Below are 17,490 nucleotides of genomic sequence, written 5' to 3'. Positions count from 1 at the left end.
AATGACAGCCAATTGTGAGAATAATAATAATAATAATAAAAAAACCCTCCAGGTGGTTTTTCCCAGGTAGGGATGAGGCTCTGATTGGTCAGGTATTTTGTCACTCAAATAGAGCTCCAGCCACTTAAAAAAGAGAGAGAGAAGTTAAAGGAAGAGGGTTGGAATGACACCCTTGGTGAGTCAGGAATCTTGGTGAAGAAAATAGCTCACCGGGGAGCCTGTTAAGAGAGGCTGAGCTGCCCCTGAGGGCTGGTATGGTGGGGTGGGGCTGAGCTCAGAAATAATCAAAGGATTTTCCTTTGTCCCCCTGATCTCCCTTTGTCAGCCCAAGAGAGAGTTATGGGACTGTATTTTGGTGTCACTCTGACCAGGTCTTGTTCACTCTCCTACAGACAGCCCAGTATCCTACCAGATCCAGCAGATTCCGGGTTGTAAGCTGCTGCCTCTTGGAGCTCATGGCAGCTGTGGCTCCAAAGTCACCATCTTGGCTCCGCCCCTCAGGAAACAGTCTTATTGCAGGCAGTTTTAGGGCTCCCAACAGAGGTTATACAGAAAGTTTAAGCCAATCAGGGCACAGGATGGGCCCCTGGAGAACTTGCTTTGTGTAAGCAGTGGTGAGTGGGGCTGGGCTGGCTGAACAACATGACTCATCAAAGTGGCAAAGGACTAGGCTGAAAAAATAGTCCATTTGTAGGTATCTTAAGGGATCCCAAGGAGCTGAAACAGAAATTTTAATTCATTCAGGGTTCTGCATGGGCCACTGGAGTATCTGCTGAGGAGATGCAAAGGTGGGCAGGACCCATCTGATTTCTATGACTCAGCAAAACAGCATAGGGCCAGGCTGAGAGAACAGTCCTCTTGCAAGTAGCTTCTGGGGTCCCAACAGAAGTGAAACAGAAAGTTTAAGTTGATCAGGGGACCATGTGGGCCCCTGGAATATCTTCTGCGTGGAAGCAGGTGTAGGCAAGGCTAGGCAGTATGCCATGACTCAAGTAAATGGCATATGGCAATCTGAGAGAACAGTCCTCTCACATGTAGCTTTAGTGCTCCCACCAGGAGTTAAACAGAAAATTTAAGTCAATTAGGTTGTTAATGGGCCTCTAGAGACTTCTGAGGGGCAGCAAAAGTGGGCAGAGTGAGGCTGGCTGAACGTAAAAAATAGCATAGGGCCAGTCTGAGAGAACAGTCCTCTTGCAGGTAACTTTAGGGCTCCCAACAAGGGTGAAACAGAAAGTTTAAGCCAGTCAGGGCACCAGATGGACTACTGCAGACTGCTGAGAATAAGTGAGGGTAGGCAGGTTTAGGATGGCTGAATGTTATAACTCAGTAAAATGGCCTAGGACTAGTCTGAAAGAAGAGTCCTCTTGCAGGCAGCTTTAGGTAACTTTAGGGCTCCCAACAGAATTTTAAGGCAGTCAGCATGCTGGGTGAACCTATGCAAAGTCTGCTGAGGGGAAGCGGTGTTGCACAAGGCTAGGTTGGCTAAATGCTATGACTCTGCAAAATGGCATATGGCCAACCTGAGAGAACAGTCCTTTTGCAGATAGTTTAGGTAGCTAATGTGAAAAATGGATGAATTTGCCTGAAATGAGTCACAAAGAAACATTTTCTGGGGGAGTGGGTGGTGGTACACTTGGTTAAGTGCACACAGTGACAAGTGCAAGGACCCACACAAGGATCTGGGTTTAACCCCCCACTCCCTATCTACAGGGGATCTACTTCACAAGAAGTGAAGCTGGTCTGCAGGTTTCTGTCTTTCTCTCCCTCTTATCTCCTCCTCCCCTCTGAATTTTTTTCTGTCCTACCCAACAGAGTTGAAAAAAAAAGGCATCCAGGTGCAGTGGATTTGTAGTGCCAGCACCGAGCCCCAATAATAATCTTGGAGGCAAAAAAAAAAGAATAAATAAAAGAAATATTTACTGGGAAAACATAGTTACTTCTGAATTGTTTCATGGAACACTCACTGTAGAGAGTTAATAAATAGAAACATTTTTAAAGATACTTTCTATTACTTTCACTGTCATGACCTGGAGTTCTAGAATGAAGCTGCTGTAAATCCCAGTCAAACTCTAAAGAAGAGTCTGACTCTTCTTTAAAGAAGTAGGTTAAATCAAACCTACTTCTTTTCAAGGAAGATACTTCAGCAAATTATCACTTACTTTTGAAATTCTAAGAAGTAGTGGAAATTTCAACTTGCTGTTTTGAAAGTTTCTGTGTTTCTCTGAACTCTGACATGAGGCCTAATGTGGAAATGGATGAATTTGTCTGAAGTGGATCATAAGAAAACCATTTCTGGGAGCAGAAAGATACTTTCTGGAACATTTCATGCAATACTTATTTTAGGAAGTCAATGAAAATATAATCATTCTCTTGTAAGATGCTTTCTGACATTTATTTGACAGTCTTGAATTTATTCTAGGATTCTAGAATGTTCTAAATCCCAGTAATACTTTAAGGAAGAGGGTTAAATCAAACCTCCTTTATATTCAAGGAAGAAACTGTTGAGGGCAAAAATGACAGGAAGTCACCAGACTGGAACACATATTCCCAATTGCTTCACAGGAAATGGGAGTAATGACAGGTGTGGCTTAGAAAGGTGAGGGTGGGACTTCAGTGTTATAAACTAGACCTGTGAATGTGGCTTCTCTTTCTGCCTAGGTCATCATGTGAGTAAATACCTCCGAGGGGCGCCTCCCTCTCTCTCTCTCTCCAACATGTGAATGTTCTCAGTTTTCTTGAATAAAGTTTAAAATCCCTGAAAAAGCATGCTTTCTCCTCAATTCCTTGTTAAGATTATGTGTGACAAACTTTTAAATGTGTAGGGGAAACAAACCAAACTGGTAAATTCCCCCAATACAAAGCTATAGCAGATTCATACTGACTTTTGCTATCATCACTAGGACTTCACTGCTCTTGGTTGACTGTTCTGAAATTAATAGATAAATAGTTGACAGAGATGATGATGGATGAGAGTGAGAAAAAGAGAGGGAGAAAGACTGAAACATCCTTCTATGTGGTGGGTATCAGGCTTGACTGAACTTGGGTTGTATGCATGGCAAAGCACATTTTGCCATTTTGCCACCCACAGGCTGACTTTTTCATTCACTTAGAGAAATAGAGAGAAGAGATGCCACAACATCCCCCACTAAGGCATTTTCATGTAGTGCCAGGGCTCTCTGGTCCCTATCACAGAATCCTGAATATTCCATTACAGTGTGTTCAAATGAGTTTTATTCAATAATTTCAACTTGTATGGTTTTGAGAAAAATTATCACAAGAATCTTTGTACCACATGAAAGGGTGAATTTCTAGAGGATTCTTTGAAAAATGATATAGTTTTCCAATAGCACAATAGCATAAGATGCTTAATACTGGGTGAAAATTACTCCTTAGATGGAAGGTAATGACACCTCCTCCCCAGCCTCCTGACTAGCTCAGGTTCATGGAGTTGGTCAGGTAAAAGGGACGGATGACCATACGGAAGCTGCTGAAAAAGCCTGCTGGGCAGGGAAAGAAGGAAGCATTCCTGGACTCACTGGTGCTTAAGGGTTCAGGGATCATGGCCTTCTGTTCCTTGAAATCAGAAACTGCAGCTACAAAGTTCCCCCTACAGATCATCAGGGCTTTGTTTTCATAGCCAATGGCAGGATCTGAGTAGCCAGACTTGGAGAGCCCCAGAAGAGGGAGCTCAGTGGAGGAACATGAGAACCCCCCATAGTCCCAGCAGTTCTGGGGGGTGGCAAGATATCTAAAAGACCAGGAAATGTGCTTGTTCTGGAAGAGGAAGCTGGTGTGTTGGGGTGTCTGGAAGAACTGGGAGTGAGAAGATGTGACCTGTGGAAATTTGTACTGGGGGTACCAGGAGGATGTATATGGTCTATAATAGTGGTCCTTTTCTATGAATGAAGAGCCCTGGGCCTTAGAGAAAATGTCCATAATAGAGGTGCTCCATGTAGCAGAAGTATAAAGCCGGGGTTTATAGGTGTCCATGGAGAGTTTCAAGCCTCTGTACTGGGTCAGCAGCAGGAAAGGCACAGTATGGAATTCCAGGGCCTGCATAATCTTCTTCTGGAAGAGTGCCTCATGGTTCCAGTATAAGGAAAGGTTGAACTGCAACTTGAAGAGGTCCTCAGGCAGCAGCATAGGGAAGCGAACCTTTTCCAGCAGGCTCACTATTTCCTCAGGAGAGGTGTGATTCTCCCTGCTCCATATGTCCAGAGCCTGCAGCAGAGCATATTCACTGGGCACAGCAAGCTCACTCCTGGACAGCAGATCCTGGAGCAAGGATACTGGCACATATGGCCAGACCTTGGCTTGCATTAGCGCCTCAAAGTTCCAAGCTAGGAACTGCACACAAACCCCCTCCAGCTTGGAGTTCTGCATGGCCAGAGCATAGGTATAAAGGTCCAGGGGCAACTGGAAAGAGGGGTCCTGAAGCAGAAGTGTGGCAAAGCGGTGGTCACAGTAAACCTGCAGCTGCTCAGCCCCATTGGCAGATGCTAGCTTGTGGAAGCACTTCACCGAGGACAGGGAAACATCTATCCTTCGGGAGTAGAAGTATCTGGGGAGGTAGAGAGAAGTCATTCTGGCTGTCCCTTCCCCTACTGAACAGCAGGTGGCCCTAACCTGCTGACCTACTGCCTTCTTAGGGTGCTGGTGATTTCCAGGGGTGCTCAGTTCTCCCTTGATTTGTCTTTATTAGACCCACTTTTTATTAATTTTATTTTTTATTTTTTAAGAATTTATTTATGAGAAAGACAGGAGGAAAGAATCAGATATGGCTCTGATACATGTGCTGCCAGGAATTAAACTCAGGACCTCATGCCTGAGAGTCCAATGCTTTATCTATTGGGCCACCTCCTGGACCATACACTTTTTAACTTTTTTTAATCTTCATTTATTGGATAGAGTTAGCCAGAAATCAAGAGAGAAGTTTGTGGTCAAGAGGAAGAGACACAGAGAGACACCTTCACCACTGCTTCACCACTTGCAAACCTACAGGTAGAGACTGGGGGCTTGGACCCGGGTCCTTACACATTATAATATATGTACTCAACCAAATGAGCCACCACCCAGCTCCAGATCCACTTTCTGAGCTCACTTGCTTAGAATCATTTGCACTGGCACCACAGCCTCCTTTTTCCTCACCTATGAGAGAGAGAGAAAGAGAGAGAGAGAACCTGTCTCATCATTCTTCTGTTCAGTGGAAGTAGTGATCTCACTGGGGGGTCTACAGGGGTCAGTGAGTCCCTTGCTTGGATCTAATGAGTATCTCTCTAACCCCATACATGTCCTATGCCCCTGAGAAATGGGTACTGCCCTTTCATAACTTTCTATTTCCCCTGATAGCTGTGAACCCACATGGTCAGCACTTGTGTGGTTCCACCCCCCACCTAAGGGACTCATTTTACTTCATGAAAACATATTCATGGCTTCGTATGTTAACTCTCTTTTCAGTCACCAGGTTCCAGATGTCATCAGGATGTTGGCCAGGCTTCCCTAGACTGAAGACCCCACCAATGTTTCCTGGAGCTCCGCTTCCCCAGAGACCCACCCTACTAGGGAAAGAGAGAGGCAGACTGGGAGTATGGACCGACCAGTCAACGCCCATGTTCAGTGGGGAAGCAATTACAGAAGCCAGACCTTCTACCTTCTGCAACCCACAATGACCCTGGGTCCATGCTCCCAGAGGGATAGAGAATGGGAAAGCTATCAGGGGAGGGGGTGGGAAATGGAGATTGGGTGGTGGGAATTGTGTGGAATTGTATCCCTCCTACCCTATGGTTTTGTTAATTAATCCTTTCTTAAATAAAATAAAATAAATAAATAAAATAAAATAAACATATTCAAAGGGAGCTTGCTTATAGAGTCAAAGTTAGGTCAGAACTGCCACAGTGTTCTAGATGGAGGTTGATGGAATCCTGCCAGCAGGAAGAAACATATGCTCTCCAAAGCTCTTGGATACTTGAAGTCAGGCAGCCTCTCATGAACACTAAGACTTACCTAGGAAGCTCCCAACTTCTCTGCAGACCCGTAGCCCCTATACCCACCTGAAATTGGAGATAGGCAGCTGGAGTTATGAGCTGCTGTATCCTGAGGAGCTGAGGAGTCCACTAAGCCCAGAGGCAGTGGCAGGGCATGTGCTCCCACTTGGTTATCATGCAGTAAATCCTGTGGTTTCTGCATTTCCCTATGAACCCAAGGTCAATAAGGACCCCTTGAATTGCCGCCTACTTGCTTGATATTCACTTGTCCACAGCCTGAAGCAGGCAAAGCTAGAGTAGTGCCAGGACATTGGATTTACCCTCCTTGCCTCTAACATCTCCATAGATGTGCTTGACAAAGAGGAGGGAGACAGTGCAAATGTTTTAATTTTCATTTCCAAAGGGACAGCCCCAGACTGCTGATTGTGTGGTTGCCCCACCTCAGAAGGCCCTAGTGTGAGTGGGAAGTGGGTCACATGGTGCCCTTGCCCTTGTGTCACCATCAGAGAAGAAAACATCCTGAAATATAGGGGAAAGGACCAGAGGAACTGAGTGATGAGATGGGTTACTGACATCTGGTTTGCCTGGCAATGACTAAGCAGAAAGAAGTGGGAAGCCTATCATGTGGCCTCAGTGAAGGGGTTTCCTGAGACCTTCAAAGGCTAAGACAGACACAAGAGGGTGGGCTACTGACTCACAGAGTGTACCAAAGAATCACTGGGCTTTGACAGGACAATGATTCTATTCTGAGCCAGCACCTGACCCCTGCTTTTACATCTGTGACAGAAAACAGCTCTACTAGGCAGGCACACGATACCTACCAAGTTCCTACCCTGTACTGGAACTAGGCCATACTATTCTATCTAACTGCTATCTGCTGTTTCCTCAACAGAGTCATTTTCAGCTGTATGAAGCTTTGGGACACTGTTGACTGGCTACGGAAGAAGGGCAAACGCTAGAAGAAGAAGGAGGAGGAGGAGGAGAAGGAGGAGAAGGAGGAGAAGGAGGAGAAGAAGAAGGAGAAGGAGAAGAAGGAGAAGAAGAAAAAGAAGAAGGAGAAGGAGAAGGAGAAGGAGGAGAAGGAGAAGGAGAAGGAGAAGAAGAAGAAGAAGAAGAAGAAGAAGAAGAAGAAGAAGAAGAAGAAGAAGAAGAAGAAGAAGAAGAAGCAGTACCTGTTTTGAAAAAAAAAATCCATCTTTCAAAATTCAACCCCTTGGAGATAACATATGGGGAATCTGTTGAGGAGAGAATTTCATGAGATTATGAACATGGGAGAGTGTGTAAGTATAAAACATGAGCACATACAAGAGCAAGTGTGTAAGCATGTGCAGGTATGCAGCATATGTGCATGTGTGTGTTGTGCACAGGGACCCTCTCCACCACTACCCCCAGGATGCTCACCTGATGAAGTCTGTAATGAATGGCATGCACTCAGAGTCCACCTGCAGGGTGATCACATTGCCTGGCCCTCTCAGCAGGGCCTGGGCCTCAGGGTTGGCAGACAGGATCAGTTTATGTGCACAGATGCTCAAGTCCTTCTTTACCTCCTCCTCCTCGGTTTCCTCCTTTTTCACCTTCACCCAGATAGAAAGGTCACAGTCACTCTGGCTGTCAAAGATCTGTCTGAGATCCTTGGGCAGCTCACTGGACAGGTCCAGGATATGGATGGCTCTGGTTTCTAAGATAAGGCAGAAGGGAACATCTTATTTAAAATAGTGAATTCTGGGAGTTAGGAGGTAGCGCAGCGGGTTAAGCGCATGAGGAGCAAAGCACAAAGACTGGTGTAAGGATCCCCAAAGGGAAAATAAATAAAGAAATAAGTAATTTTTTTAAAACAGTGAATTCTGATGGCTCCTCAGTCACTATCAGGCCATCCCATTAGCTGGGGACCTAGTCAGGGAGTCCTGAGTTCCGAAAAGAGACATGATAGGCCTAGACCTAGAATAACTCCCTCTCTCCATTGTTAATGGTCATTGCTATCAGGAAAAGCAATAGACCCTTTTGTGGGCCCCCATAGGACCTTGCCCTTAACGTGGATCAACAACAGCAGAGAATGTTCCATCCTCCAAAAGGAGGCTGGACAACATACTCTATGTTCCACCTGATGAAGATGGGTCCTAAAATTGGGGCAGCTTGGAACATTCCTACTCATGACTACAGAATGTGAGCTCAGATCTACAAGGATGCAGAGGTCACATCGGCTCCTAAGCTGAATATGGGTCCCAGATCACATCAAACTGATGGGGTTTACAGTCAACAATATTTATATACCTTTCCCATATTTGGAAGCTACTCTCTTCCCTGATGCAGCTTTCTGGTCATTTTGCAGGCATGGCATCATCTGCCCAGACAGTAACTTGGATCCACCTCCATATCAGATGTCAGGTCAGGCTAAAAAAAAAACTAGTATAGTCATGGACCCTTTAGAATATAACTAAAGTAGTCCTACTAACTGTCTACAAAATGGAGTCCCCCCAACTCTTCATCTGAACTATTCCAGCCTTTAGGTTCACAATTAGTCAACAATTTGTTTGGCTTTATATGCTAACTCTCTTTTCAGCCACCAGGTTCCACATGCTAAGATGATGCCTACCAGACTCCCCTGGGCAGACAACTCCACCAATGTGTCCTGGGGCCCCCCTCCCCCAGCTCCCACCCCACTAGGGAAAGAGAGACAGGCTGGGTGTGTGGATCAACGTGTTAATGCCCATGTTCAGGGAGGAAGCAATTACAGAAGCCAGACCTTCCACCTTCTGCACCCCATAATGATCCTGGGTCCGTACTCCCAGAGGGATAAAGAATAGGAAAGCTATCAGGGGAGAGAAGGGAATACAGATTTCTGGTGGTGGGAATTGTGTGGAGTTGTACCCCTCTTATCCTGTTTTTTTTTTGTTTTTTTTTTGGTATTTCCTTTTTATAAATAAATTTTTTTTAAATAATAAAAAATAAAAATAGTGAATTCTACCAGGCCACTCCATCATCTGGGGCCCTATGTGGGAATCCCACATAGATATGATGGGCCTAAACCTCTAACCATCACTGGTCATCTCCATCAGGAACAGCATCATGGGCCAACTTGTTAGGCTGTATTGGACCTTGCCTTCAATATGGAACAACAATGGTAAGGACTGCCCCACTTTCTGAAGGGAAACAAACTCTGCCACTTGAGGAAGATGGGTCCTGAAGTGAGTGTGGTCTAGAATGTTCCTAGCTATAACCACAGAATGTGAACTAAGACCAGATGCAGAGGTTGCACAAACTTCTGTGCTGAATATGGGTCCCAGATCACATTGATGGGGCTTATAGTTAACAGTACTTATATACTTTTCCCATATTTGGGAGTTAATCTGTTCCCTGATCCAGCTTTCCAGTTCTATTTCCAACTCTGACACCTTCTCCACAGACAGTACCTTTAGCCCACCTGCATGGTAGCTGTTGGGCTCAGGTAAATATTATTAAAGTCATGGGCCCCGTGGAACATACCTAACACAGACTTCCTATCTTTTTCCAAAATGGAGACCTCAAATTTCATTTGCTATATTCTTACCTTTATATTCCTAATTATTAAACAATTTGTTCTGCTTTATATCTTAATGCTTTTCAGCCACAAGGTTGCAGATACTACCATGACACCAACCTGACTTCCCTGGGCAGACAACCTCATCAATGTGTCATGGAAACCCACCTTCCCAGAGCCCTACCCATTAGGGAAAGATAGAAACAGTCTAGGAGTATGGGCTTGTCAATGCCTATGTCCAGCAGAGAAGCAATTACAGAAGCCAGCCCCTCTACCTTCTGCACCCCACAATGATCCTGGATCCATACTCCCAGAGGGGTAAATAATAGGTAAGCTTCCAATGAAGGGGATGGGACATGGAACTCTGATAGTGGGAATGGTGTGGAATTGAACCCTTCTTATCCTATGGTCTTATCGATCACTATTAAATCAATTTAAAAAATGTGAATTCACTTTCTCCACCTCATCTGGGATGGAGCTTGAAGGAATCATGTTTTAAGTGAGATAATCCAGAAAGAAAAGGCTCAATATGGAATGATCTCACTCATGGAGAGAAGCTGAGAAATAAGAACAGAAGGGGAAACAGAAACCAGAACTTGGACTGGGTTTGGTGTATTGCACCAAAGTAAGGCACTTGGGGAAGGAGAGGCAGATTAGGTCCTGGAACATGATGGTGAAGGAGGACCTCGGTTGGGAGTGTTTTTCAGATGACTGACAAATTTTACACATGTATTCTCCACTGTATTTACTGTTTACTATAAATCATTAATTCTTTCAATAAAAAATTTTGAGGGCGGAGGGTAGATAGCATAATGATTATGTGTGAGGCTCCAACATCCAGGTTCAATCCCCTGTACCACCATAATCCAGAACTGAACAGTGTTCTGGTAAAAAAAAAAAAAAAATTAAACAAAGGTCAAAGGCATGAACTCTTGGCCCATGGAATTCATGTCATCACTCCATATTGAGGCCCCACTCCTACTTTATCTACCAGAAATGTTTCAAGAAGCCACATAAAGACAGTCACATAAACTCATGCTTAGAAGTTGGGAGGTGCTGTTCCTAAGGCAAATGCCACCTTCACCCCACCTAATATGACAGGTTAGCACCTCTACTCCCCCAAATGCCACCAAAACCTCCATGTGGGAGATTTGGAAGTGCTGACTTTCAGAGATCAAAGGTCTATGTTTTGAAAATCCTTGTCACACTAACCAGTGGAATAGAATTGAGAGCCCAGAAGTAAGCCCCCATACCTATGGACATCTAATCTTTAACAAAGGTGCCCAGACTATTAAATGGGGAAAGATGAGTCTCTTCAACAATTGGTGTTGGAAAAATTGGGTTGAAACATGCAGAAGAATGAAACTCAACCACTATATTTAACCAAACACAAAAGTAAACTCCAAATGGATCAAGGATTTGAATGTTAGGCCAGAAACTATGAAACACTTTGAGGAAAATATTGGAAGAACTCTTTTCCATCTAAATTTTAAAAGCATCTTCAATGAAACAAATCCAATTATAAACAAGACTAAATAAAAATAAACCAATAGGACTATATAAAATTAAAAAGCTCCTGCACAGCAAAAGATACCACCACCCAAAGAAAGAGACCTCCCATAGAATGGGAGAAGATCTTTACATGCCATACATCAGACAAGAGTTTAGTAACCAAAATATATAAAGAGCTTGCCAAACTCAACAACCAGAAAAGAAATGACCACATCCAAAAACAGGGATAGGATATGAACAGAATATTCTGCACAGAAGAAATACAAAAGGTCAACAAACATATGAAAAAAGTGCCCCATGTCATTGATTGTCAGAGAGATGCAAATAAAGACAACAATGAGATACCATTTCACTCCTGTAAGAATGTCACACATGAAAAAAGGTAGCAGCAACAAATGCTGGAGAGGTTATGGAGACAAAGGAACCCTCCTGCACTGTTGGTGGGAATGTCAATTGGTCCAACCCCTACGGAGAGCAGTCTGGAGAACTCTCAGAAGGCTAGAAGTGGACCTACCCTATGACCCTGCAATTCCTCTCCTGAGAATATATCCTAAGGAACTTTATCTTTATCCAAAAACTTTATCTTTAACAAATCTTTATCCAAAAAGATTTGTGTGTATCAATGTTCATAGCAGTACAATTTGTAATAGCCAAAACCTGGAAGCAACCCAGGTGTCCAAGAACAGATGAGTGGCTGAGCAAGTTGTGGTATATATGGAATACTACTCAGCTATTACAAATGATAAATTCACCTTCTTTGCCCCATATTGGAAGGATAAATGAGATAAGTCAGAAACAAAAGGATGAATATGGTATGATCTCACTCACAGACAAAAGTTGAAAAACAAGATCAGAAGAGAAAACACTAAGCAGACCTTGGACTGGAGTTGGTGTATAGCACCAAAGTAAAAGAGTATGGGTTGGGATGAGGGCTCTGATCCTGTATCATGATGCCAGAGGAGGACCTAGTGGGGGTTGAATTGTTATGCTGAAAACTGGGAAATGTTATGCATGTACAACTATTGTATTTTACTGTCAACTGTAAATACCCCAATAAAGAAACTAAAAAAGAAAATAAAATGCTTGTCAATCAATCAGAATCTTCTATCATCCAGCTGTTTCCTTCTGAAACCCAAACCTTCCCTTGGTTTCATAGGCTAAAGAATAAAGGTTTCATCAGTATGGTAACTTTGGGTTCCTAGCAACCTCCTCTAGAGAGAAATCCCCAGGCTGGTTCAGGGGATAGTACACACACACACACACACACACACACACACACACACACACACACACAACTGAACCCTAACTGGGAGTTCAATTCTGTTCATTTGGTTTTGCCACAAGTAGGTTTGAATCAATCCCACCATTTAACCAAGTACGCTTACTCTTCATCCCAGAAATACTTCTCCCTGAACCATAGACCCTCAGGAGTCTCCAAATAGCCCTTCTTCCCCTCATGGGTATGTTTATATGGGATTCCTCATTCCTGGGCCCAATTTCCCAGGTGTTACTCTCACCCTCACCCCTTCCCACCCCCACTCTGTGAATCCTCTAGAATGTGGACCATTCCATCTTCATGTGAACACCCTGGCTGCCCATGTTTCCTGTCCCCCAAGACCTGTGTGGACCCAAAGGGGTGGATGGTTCAAAGATAAATGTGAGGGTGAGGAGATCCTAGGACAGTTCCTAAGGCTCAGGTTCACTTAGAAGTTGTTGGTGAATAGGGGAGAATGAGCCTGGTTACCTGGTATTCCTGCCACCAAGAACTACTGACCCCACCTGCAGAGGGTAAGCTTCATGAGTGATGGAGCAGTGTTTCACGTGGCTCTCCTTCTTTCTTTCCTTTATATCTCTCTATATAAAAATATTAGTAAAGTCATTGGCCCCTGGGAATATACATACCTAAAATAGACTTTATAGCTTTTTCCAAAATGGAGACCTCAAATCTCATTTGCTATATTCTTACTTTTAGGTTCCTGATTATTAAACAATTTGTTCTGCTTTATATCTTAATGCTTTTCATCCACAAAGTTGCAGATGCTACCCTAACACCAATCTGACTTCCCTGAGAAGACAACTTCACCAATGTGTCGTGGAAACCCACCTTCCCAGAGCCCTACTCCACTAGGGAAAGATAGAAACAGGCCTTTGTCCAGTGGAGAAGCAATTACAGAAGCCAGGTCTCCCACCTTCTGCACCCATAATGGCCCTGGATCCATACTACCAGAGGGATAAAGAATATGGAATCTTACAATGGAGGGGATGGGATATGGAACTCTGGTGGTGGAAATTATATGGAATTGTACCCCTCTTATCCCACAATCTTGTTGAGCATTGTTAAATAACTAATAAAATAACAATCACTAGGAATGGTAGAGCTGTGCAGACACTAAGCCCCAGCAATAACCTGCAAAAGAAAAAGAAAACATTGATAGCACATTCAGTATTTTGGTCTAGCAGACAGGCAACCTGTGGGTTGTGTTTCAGAATGAGATAAGCAACAAAGGAAGAGTGGGCATTTCGAACAGTGAGCCTGCTTTGTGCAGGCACCATGCACATCTGAAATGTGGATCACTGCCAGGCCAACAGGTGAGAGATACATTTCTGAACAGCTCCAGGAAAGGTGGTGCAGAATGGAGCATTGAATAGGTGGTAGCCCACATGGAAGGCATGTGCTAGGAGGAGCTAGAAGCTGGCAGGGCCTGCAGCAAGACAAGGTGGGCACTCACTATGGCCACAGATGACGCCAGCATCCTCTTCATGCCTGCAGTTGCTCAGCAGCCAGCCCAGGGACTTGCAGTTGGCCAGGGAGGGCTCTGTTCCCATGCACTCCATCTCATCCAACAGGATAGGGCCACTTCCTGTGCGCATGATGAGGGAGACTGAGGTTAAGGCTGGGCCTGGGGCCCTGGGGGAAAACAGCTCCTATCCACAAGCTGCCCCTAAGAATTCTTGCAAATATCAGTGATAGGGTGTGCTCTGCAACCCTCCTTGTCAGCTGTCACCCACCTTGTCCCAAGGGGCAAGACCCACACATGTATAGTGTCAGACAAATTGCTGTCAGTGCTGCTATGGACTGAGCATCACTCTCATAATGTCTGTCTTCCTATCCATCCCATTACTTTACACAAATTTATGTGTCCACATGTTTGGTTGAATTTAGATTACTTCTCTCTCTCCTCTCTCTTTCAAATTCCTGGTTTACAGCCTTAGTGAAAATTTTCCTTTCTCCTGGGATGGGGTGGGGACATTGCTTCTAGAAAATAAATCCCTGGGAATGGAGCTCTGTGTGGGAGGGAGCCTTATAGTGAAGCCCTGAGGGACAATCACACAGCCTTTGTATGTAGGAATGAGTGCAGGCGCCAGCCTCTTAGCACAGGCATCAGTACAGCACCTAGCACAATGCCAAGCGAGGGTCCCTTCCTGGGGCTAGAAGCTGGCAGCTGGCTCAACCTGGAAGACCCAGAGCACAGAATAATCTACCTGGTCCAAAGGCGGCTCTGCCCAGAGCTTGAGTGGCATTCTCAAAACCCAGGGCATGGCAAACAACATTAGCATCCAACAGGTCCCACTGGTCGTCACAGACTGTGCCCCACTGGCCGCTGTAAAAGATCTCCACTCGGCCTTCATTGGCCCCCTTGCCGTCAACCAGTCGCATGTCCCCATCTTTCACACCTGCAGAAGTCAAAGATCAGCAGACTACAGGTCATGCACCTAGGCCATGTGCTTTGCTGGGAGCATTAAGGTCCCCCCACCAACGGAATGATCACAATGATAGTTGAATGATCACAATGATAGTGAGTGATCACAATGATAGTTCTGCTTTAAAGCCCCCCAATGTATCCTTGAGGAGTCCTCCCAGGGACAGGAGAGGATCTCCCACAAATAGATCACACACACACATATTCGGGGAAGGGCTGAAGTTGCTCTTAATTGTCTAGAGGTATGAGACTCCTCTTTTTCAGAGACAAGGCAGGAGGGAGGTGAGAGAGGAGTGTCAGGACCCTAAGGGATATTACTAATGGCTCCCCAAGAATTTTGAGGGTTTTGAGGTGTTGCCTTGTGACCACCTCAAGGACCACTGGGAGGCTTGAGGGGGATTGCCTAGGTAACATAGGCATAAAATGCCAGATGCAGAGTGACAGCCTGGCTCCAGGCCTGCTTTAGGTTTCTGACAGTGCTGACATTCAGGCAGGAGCTAATACTGGGTGAATGGCCCTGGCTCAGCTGAGTGGCAGCAGGCTTCCATGTGGTTGCCAGAATAAGGAAGCTCCTCCAGGGCCTCACAGAGCAAAAAGAACAAGACCAGACATCTAGGACTCAGCTTGCACTGACCCCATGACTCTGACAGCATTTGGGCAGGTGACAGGACAGGTGCTTCTGCTTGGCCCCAATGACTCCCATGGGATGGAGACTCTCTTGAAAAGCCTACAAATTACTATGACTTGGGACCACCAGGGCCTCAAGCAAGAAAGAGGACAGACCAATGCCCATGAGCTGGCACTGGGAAAAACTGCCTTAAGTTCCTATAGGAGAGGGTTACCTCACATTCCTAAGGACTCAACTCACCTTGAGTCCCTGCCACCAGCAGCCATATCCAGAAGATCTGTGAAGGGGCCATGACCCTGTAGCAGAAAGAAAAGGCAGCTGAGCCTCCAGCTAGATGACCTCAGAGCAGCCTATGGTCCCCAGCTACCCTTGAGTTCTGTGGGGAGCACAGGGACCAGAATAATGCCCACTCCTAATGCAGAGCCAAGAGATCCCCCACCTCTTCTGAAGTGCTGTTCTCCAAGGACAAGGAAGAAATGGCTGGGGTGTCTGTGTGTGAAGATATAGTGAAGACAGAAGCTGGGTCCTGGGTGTGGTCTGGGCGGGGGGTGCTGGGGTGTGCAGGAGGAAGGCCCAGCAAGCTTTGCTGAGGATTTATCTTCAGGCAATAGACATGCAGGCAGATCCAGAAGTCAGTTGCAGATAGTAAATCTTCCTTGAACTCTAGAAGGGAGGGGGGACAAAAGAGGGCAGGGGGTACATTAGGACTGGGCCCCAGAAGCTGAGGGATAGGAGTGACAGTGAGGAGTTAGAGATGGCCACTGAGGCAGATCAGGCAGGGGGTGGAACAGAGGGCAGGGATTATGCCTGGGTCTCTAGCTATGCAACTGGCAGGGGTAGGGGCAGAGTAGGTGCAAGGGAGAGAAGGGGAGACAAACCTGGCACTGCTACCTATCAGTTCAATGTCCTCAAGAGACAGGTTCAGAGAAGCCAGGAGTCAGAGGCAAAGCCAGCTGCAGGCGGGGTGGTAGTGGGGAGTAAGGATGGAGGAAAGGGCCAGGCCCTCCAACTTCTGTTAGAGACCTGGCCTCTGCAATTCTTGCTTCTGGGCTCTCATCTTCACTCTCATTCTGCTTCTCTAGCCCCAGCCCATATACAGATAAGCCAGTGGCTGTTTCCCAGACTCAGTAAGAGCATATAGATGGGGGGGGGGGGGGAAGGGGGAGAGAGAAAGAGAGACACACAGAGAGAGATGGTCCTATGAGCCCACACTATTACCTGTGCACTAGTAAGAAGAAGGAGAGAGGGACAAGGTGTTTACAGGGAAAGTCTTATAAGTCACAGCCTGGTTTCTCAATGCTGGCAGCCCAAAGCTAGTAGAAATGCAGCTCCCACCTCTCTGGGTTCCCTGGTGTCAGAATCTGTATTAATAAGACCTCAGGGATTCTGGCCCCCAACCTGAACTGATATCTCCTGTGCCAGCTTGTCACACACATCAACTCACAAGATCTTACCACAACTCCCAAGAAAAGCCTTGGGGGGTGGCCAGTGTCCCAGGGACTGTGCTGGGTTCATGTTGTTGGTCCCCAGGCACACCAAGACAATGGATCACATATGTGTTCTCCTGAAAAGCCTCCCCAGATGTGTACACATCACTGCAGTAATTCTCTACTGCAGAAAAGGGCTGGGACCACTTGCCCCTAGCACATATGGTGCCTTTGTATCAGTGAGGTGGCAGCAGGTCTGGGTCAGAAACACCCAAGTCAGAAGGCTGCATGCTGAGACTGTCCCTTTGAGCTGGTGTCTCTGTGCAATGAGCAACTCACTCAACTGTGCAGAACAGCCTGCAGATCTAGGGGCAGCAACTCCTGGTGTGTGGGCACTGGAGTGCCATCAGATCCCCCATCAGGTGCAGACAGAGTGGCTTAGATTCCACTCAGTCAAGTTGTCTAGAGAGGGGCCTCCACCCCCTGAAGAGGAGAGGCTCACCTACCTCTGAATACCAAAGGCAGACCTGAAGCAAGTTCTCTCAAGATGCTCCTCAGCGTGCAGCATGATCAGTAGCTTCTGAAAAAATGCTTCAGAGAAAGGAAGCAAAGTTTCGATTTTCAGAAACCACCTGACATGGCTTTCTGCAGGGATTGGCTGCCAATAGGCCCCCCCCCTTCCTGCTCTCAGCTTTGACTGTGTGGGTGTTCTGGAACAGCA

The 17,490-nt window shown here is 45.8% G+C and overlaps 1 protein-coding gene across 4 annotated transcripts; it reads right to left on the bottom strand.

Annotated features, from left to right (window-relative positions):
• Positions 1–3,208: 3,208 nt before the first annotated feature.
• Positions 3,209–17,352, bottom strand: LGALS3BP (galectin 3 binding protein). Of its 4 annotated transcripts, XM_060171883.1 has the most exons (7): positions 17,276–17,345; positions 15,782–16,005; positions 15,583–15,638; positions 14,497–14,688; positions 13,743–13,874; positions 7,386–7,662; positions 3,209–4,561 (listed from the first exon to the last, which is right to left on the bottom strand). In XM_060171883.1, exons 3-7 carry the CDS (start codon positions 15,632–15,634, stop codon positions 3,430–3,432), a joined length of 1,785 nt encoding a protein of 594 aa, XP_060027866.1. In that variant the 5' UTR covers positions 15,635–15,638; positions 15,782–16,005; positions 17,276–17,345; the 3' UTR covers positions 3,209–3,429. The 4 variants fall into 4 exon arrangements, with proteins under 4 accessions (XP_060027866.1, XP_007533029.2, XP_060027867.1 ...); XM_007532967.3 differs by lacking the exon at positions 15,782–16,005 and having other exon boundaries at positions 17,276–17,352; XM_060171884.1 differs by lacking the exons at positions 14,497–14,688; positions 15,782–16,005 and having other exon boundaries at positions 17,276–17,352.
• Between the last annotated feature and the right edge of the window lie 138 nt (positions 17,353–17,490).

Source organism: Erinaceus europaeus, chromosome 14 (assembly GCF_950295315.1).
Source record: "Erinaceus europaeus chromosome 14, mEriEur2.1, whole genome shotgun sequence".
Classification (NCBI taxonomy): Eukaryota; Metazoa; Chordata; class Mammalia; order Eulipotyphla; family Erinaceidae; genus Erinaceus; species Erinaceus europaeus.
This window is presented reverse-complemented; position numbering and strand designations above follow the sequence as displayed.

What these genes read in the sequence shown, in the direction of transcription:
- LGALS3BP (XM_007532967.3), bottom strand. Translation starts at nt 17,337, where the DNA reads ATGCTGCACGCTGAGGAGCATCTTGAGAGAACTTGCTTCAGGTCTGCC. An exon ending in TCTGCCTTTGGTATTCAGAG is followed by an intron (nt 15,639 to 17,275) that starts GTAGGTGAGCCT and finishes TTTCTGCTACAG; the next exon opens with GGTCATGGCCCCTTCACAGA. An exon ending in TTCATTACAGACTTCATCAG is followed by an intron (nt 4,562 to 7,385) that starts GTGAGCATCCTG and finishes CTACCTCCCCAG; the next exon opens with ATACTTCTACTCCCGAAGGA.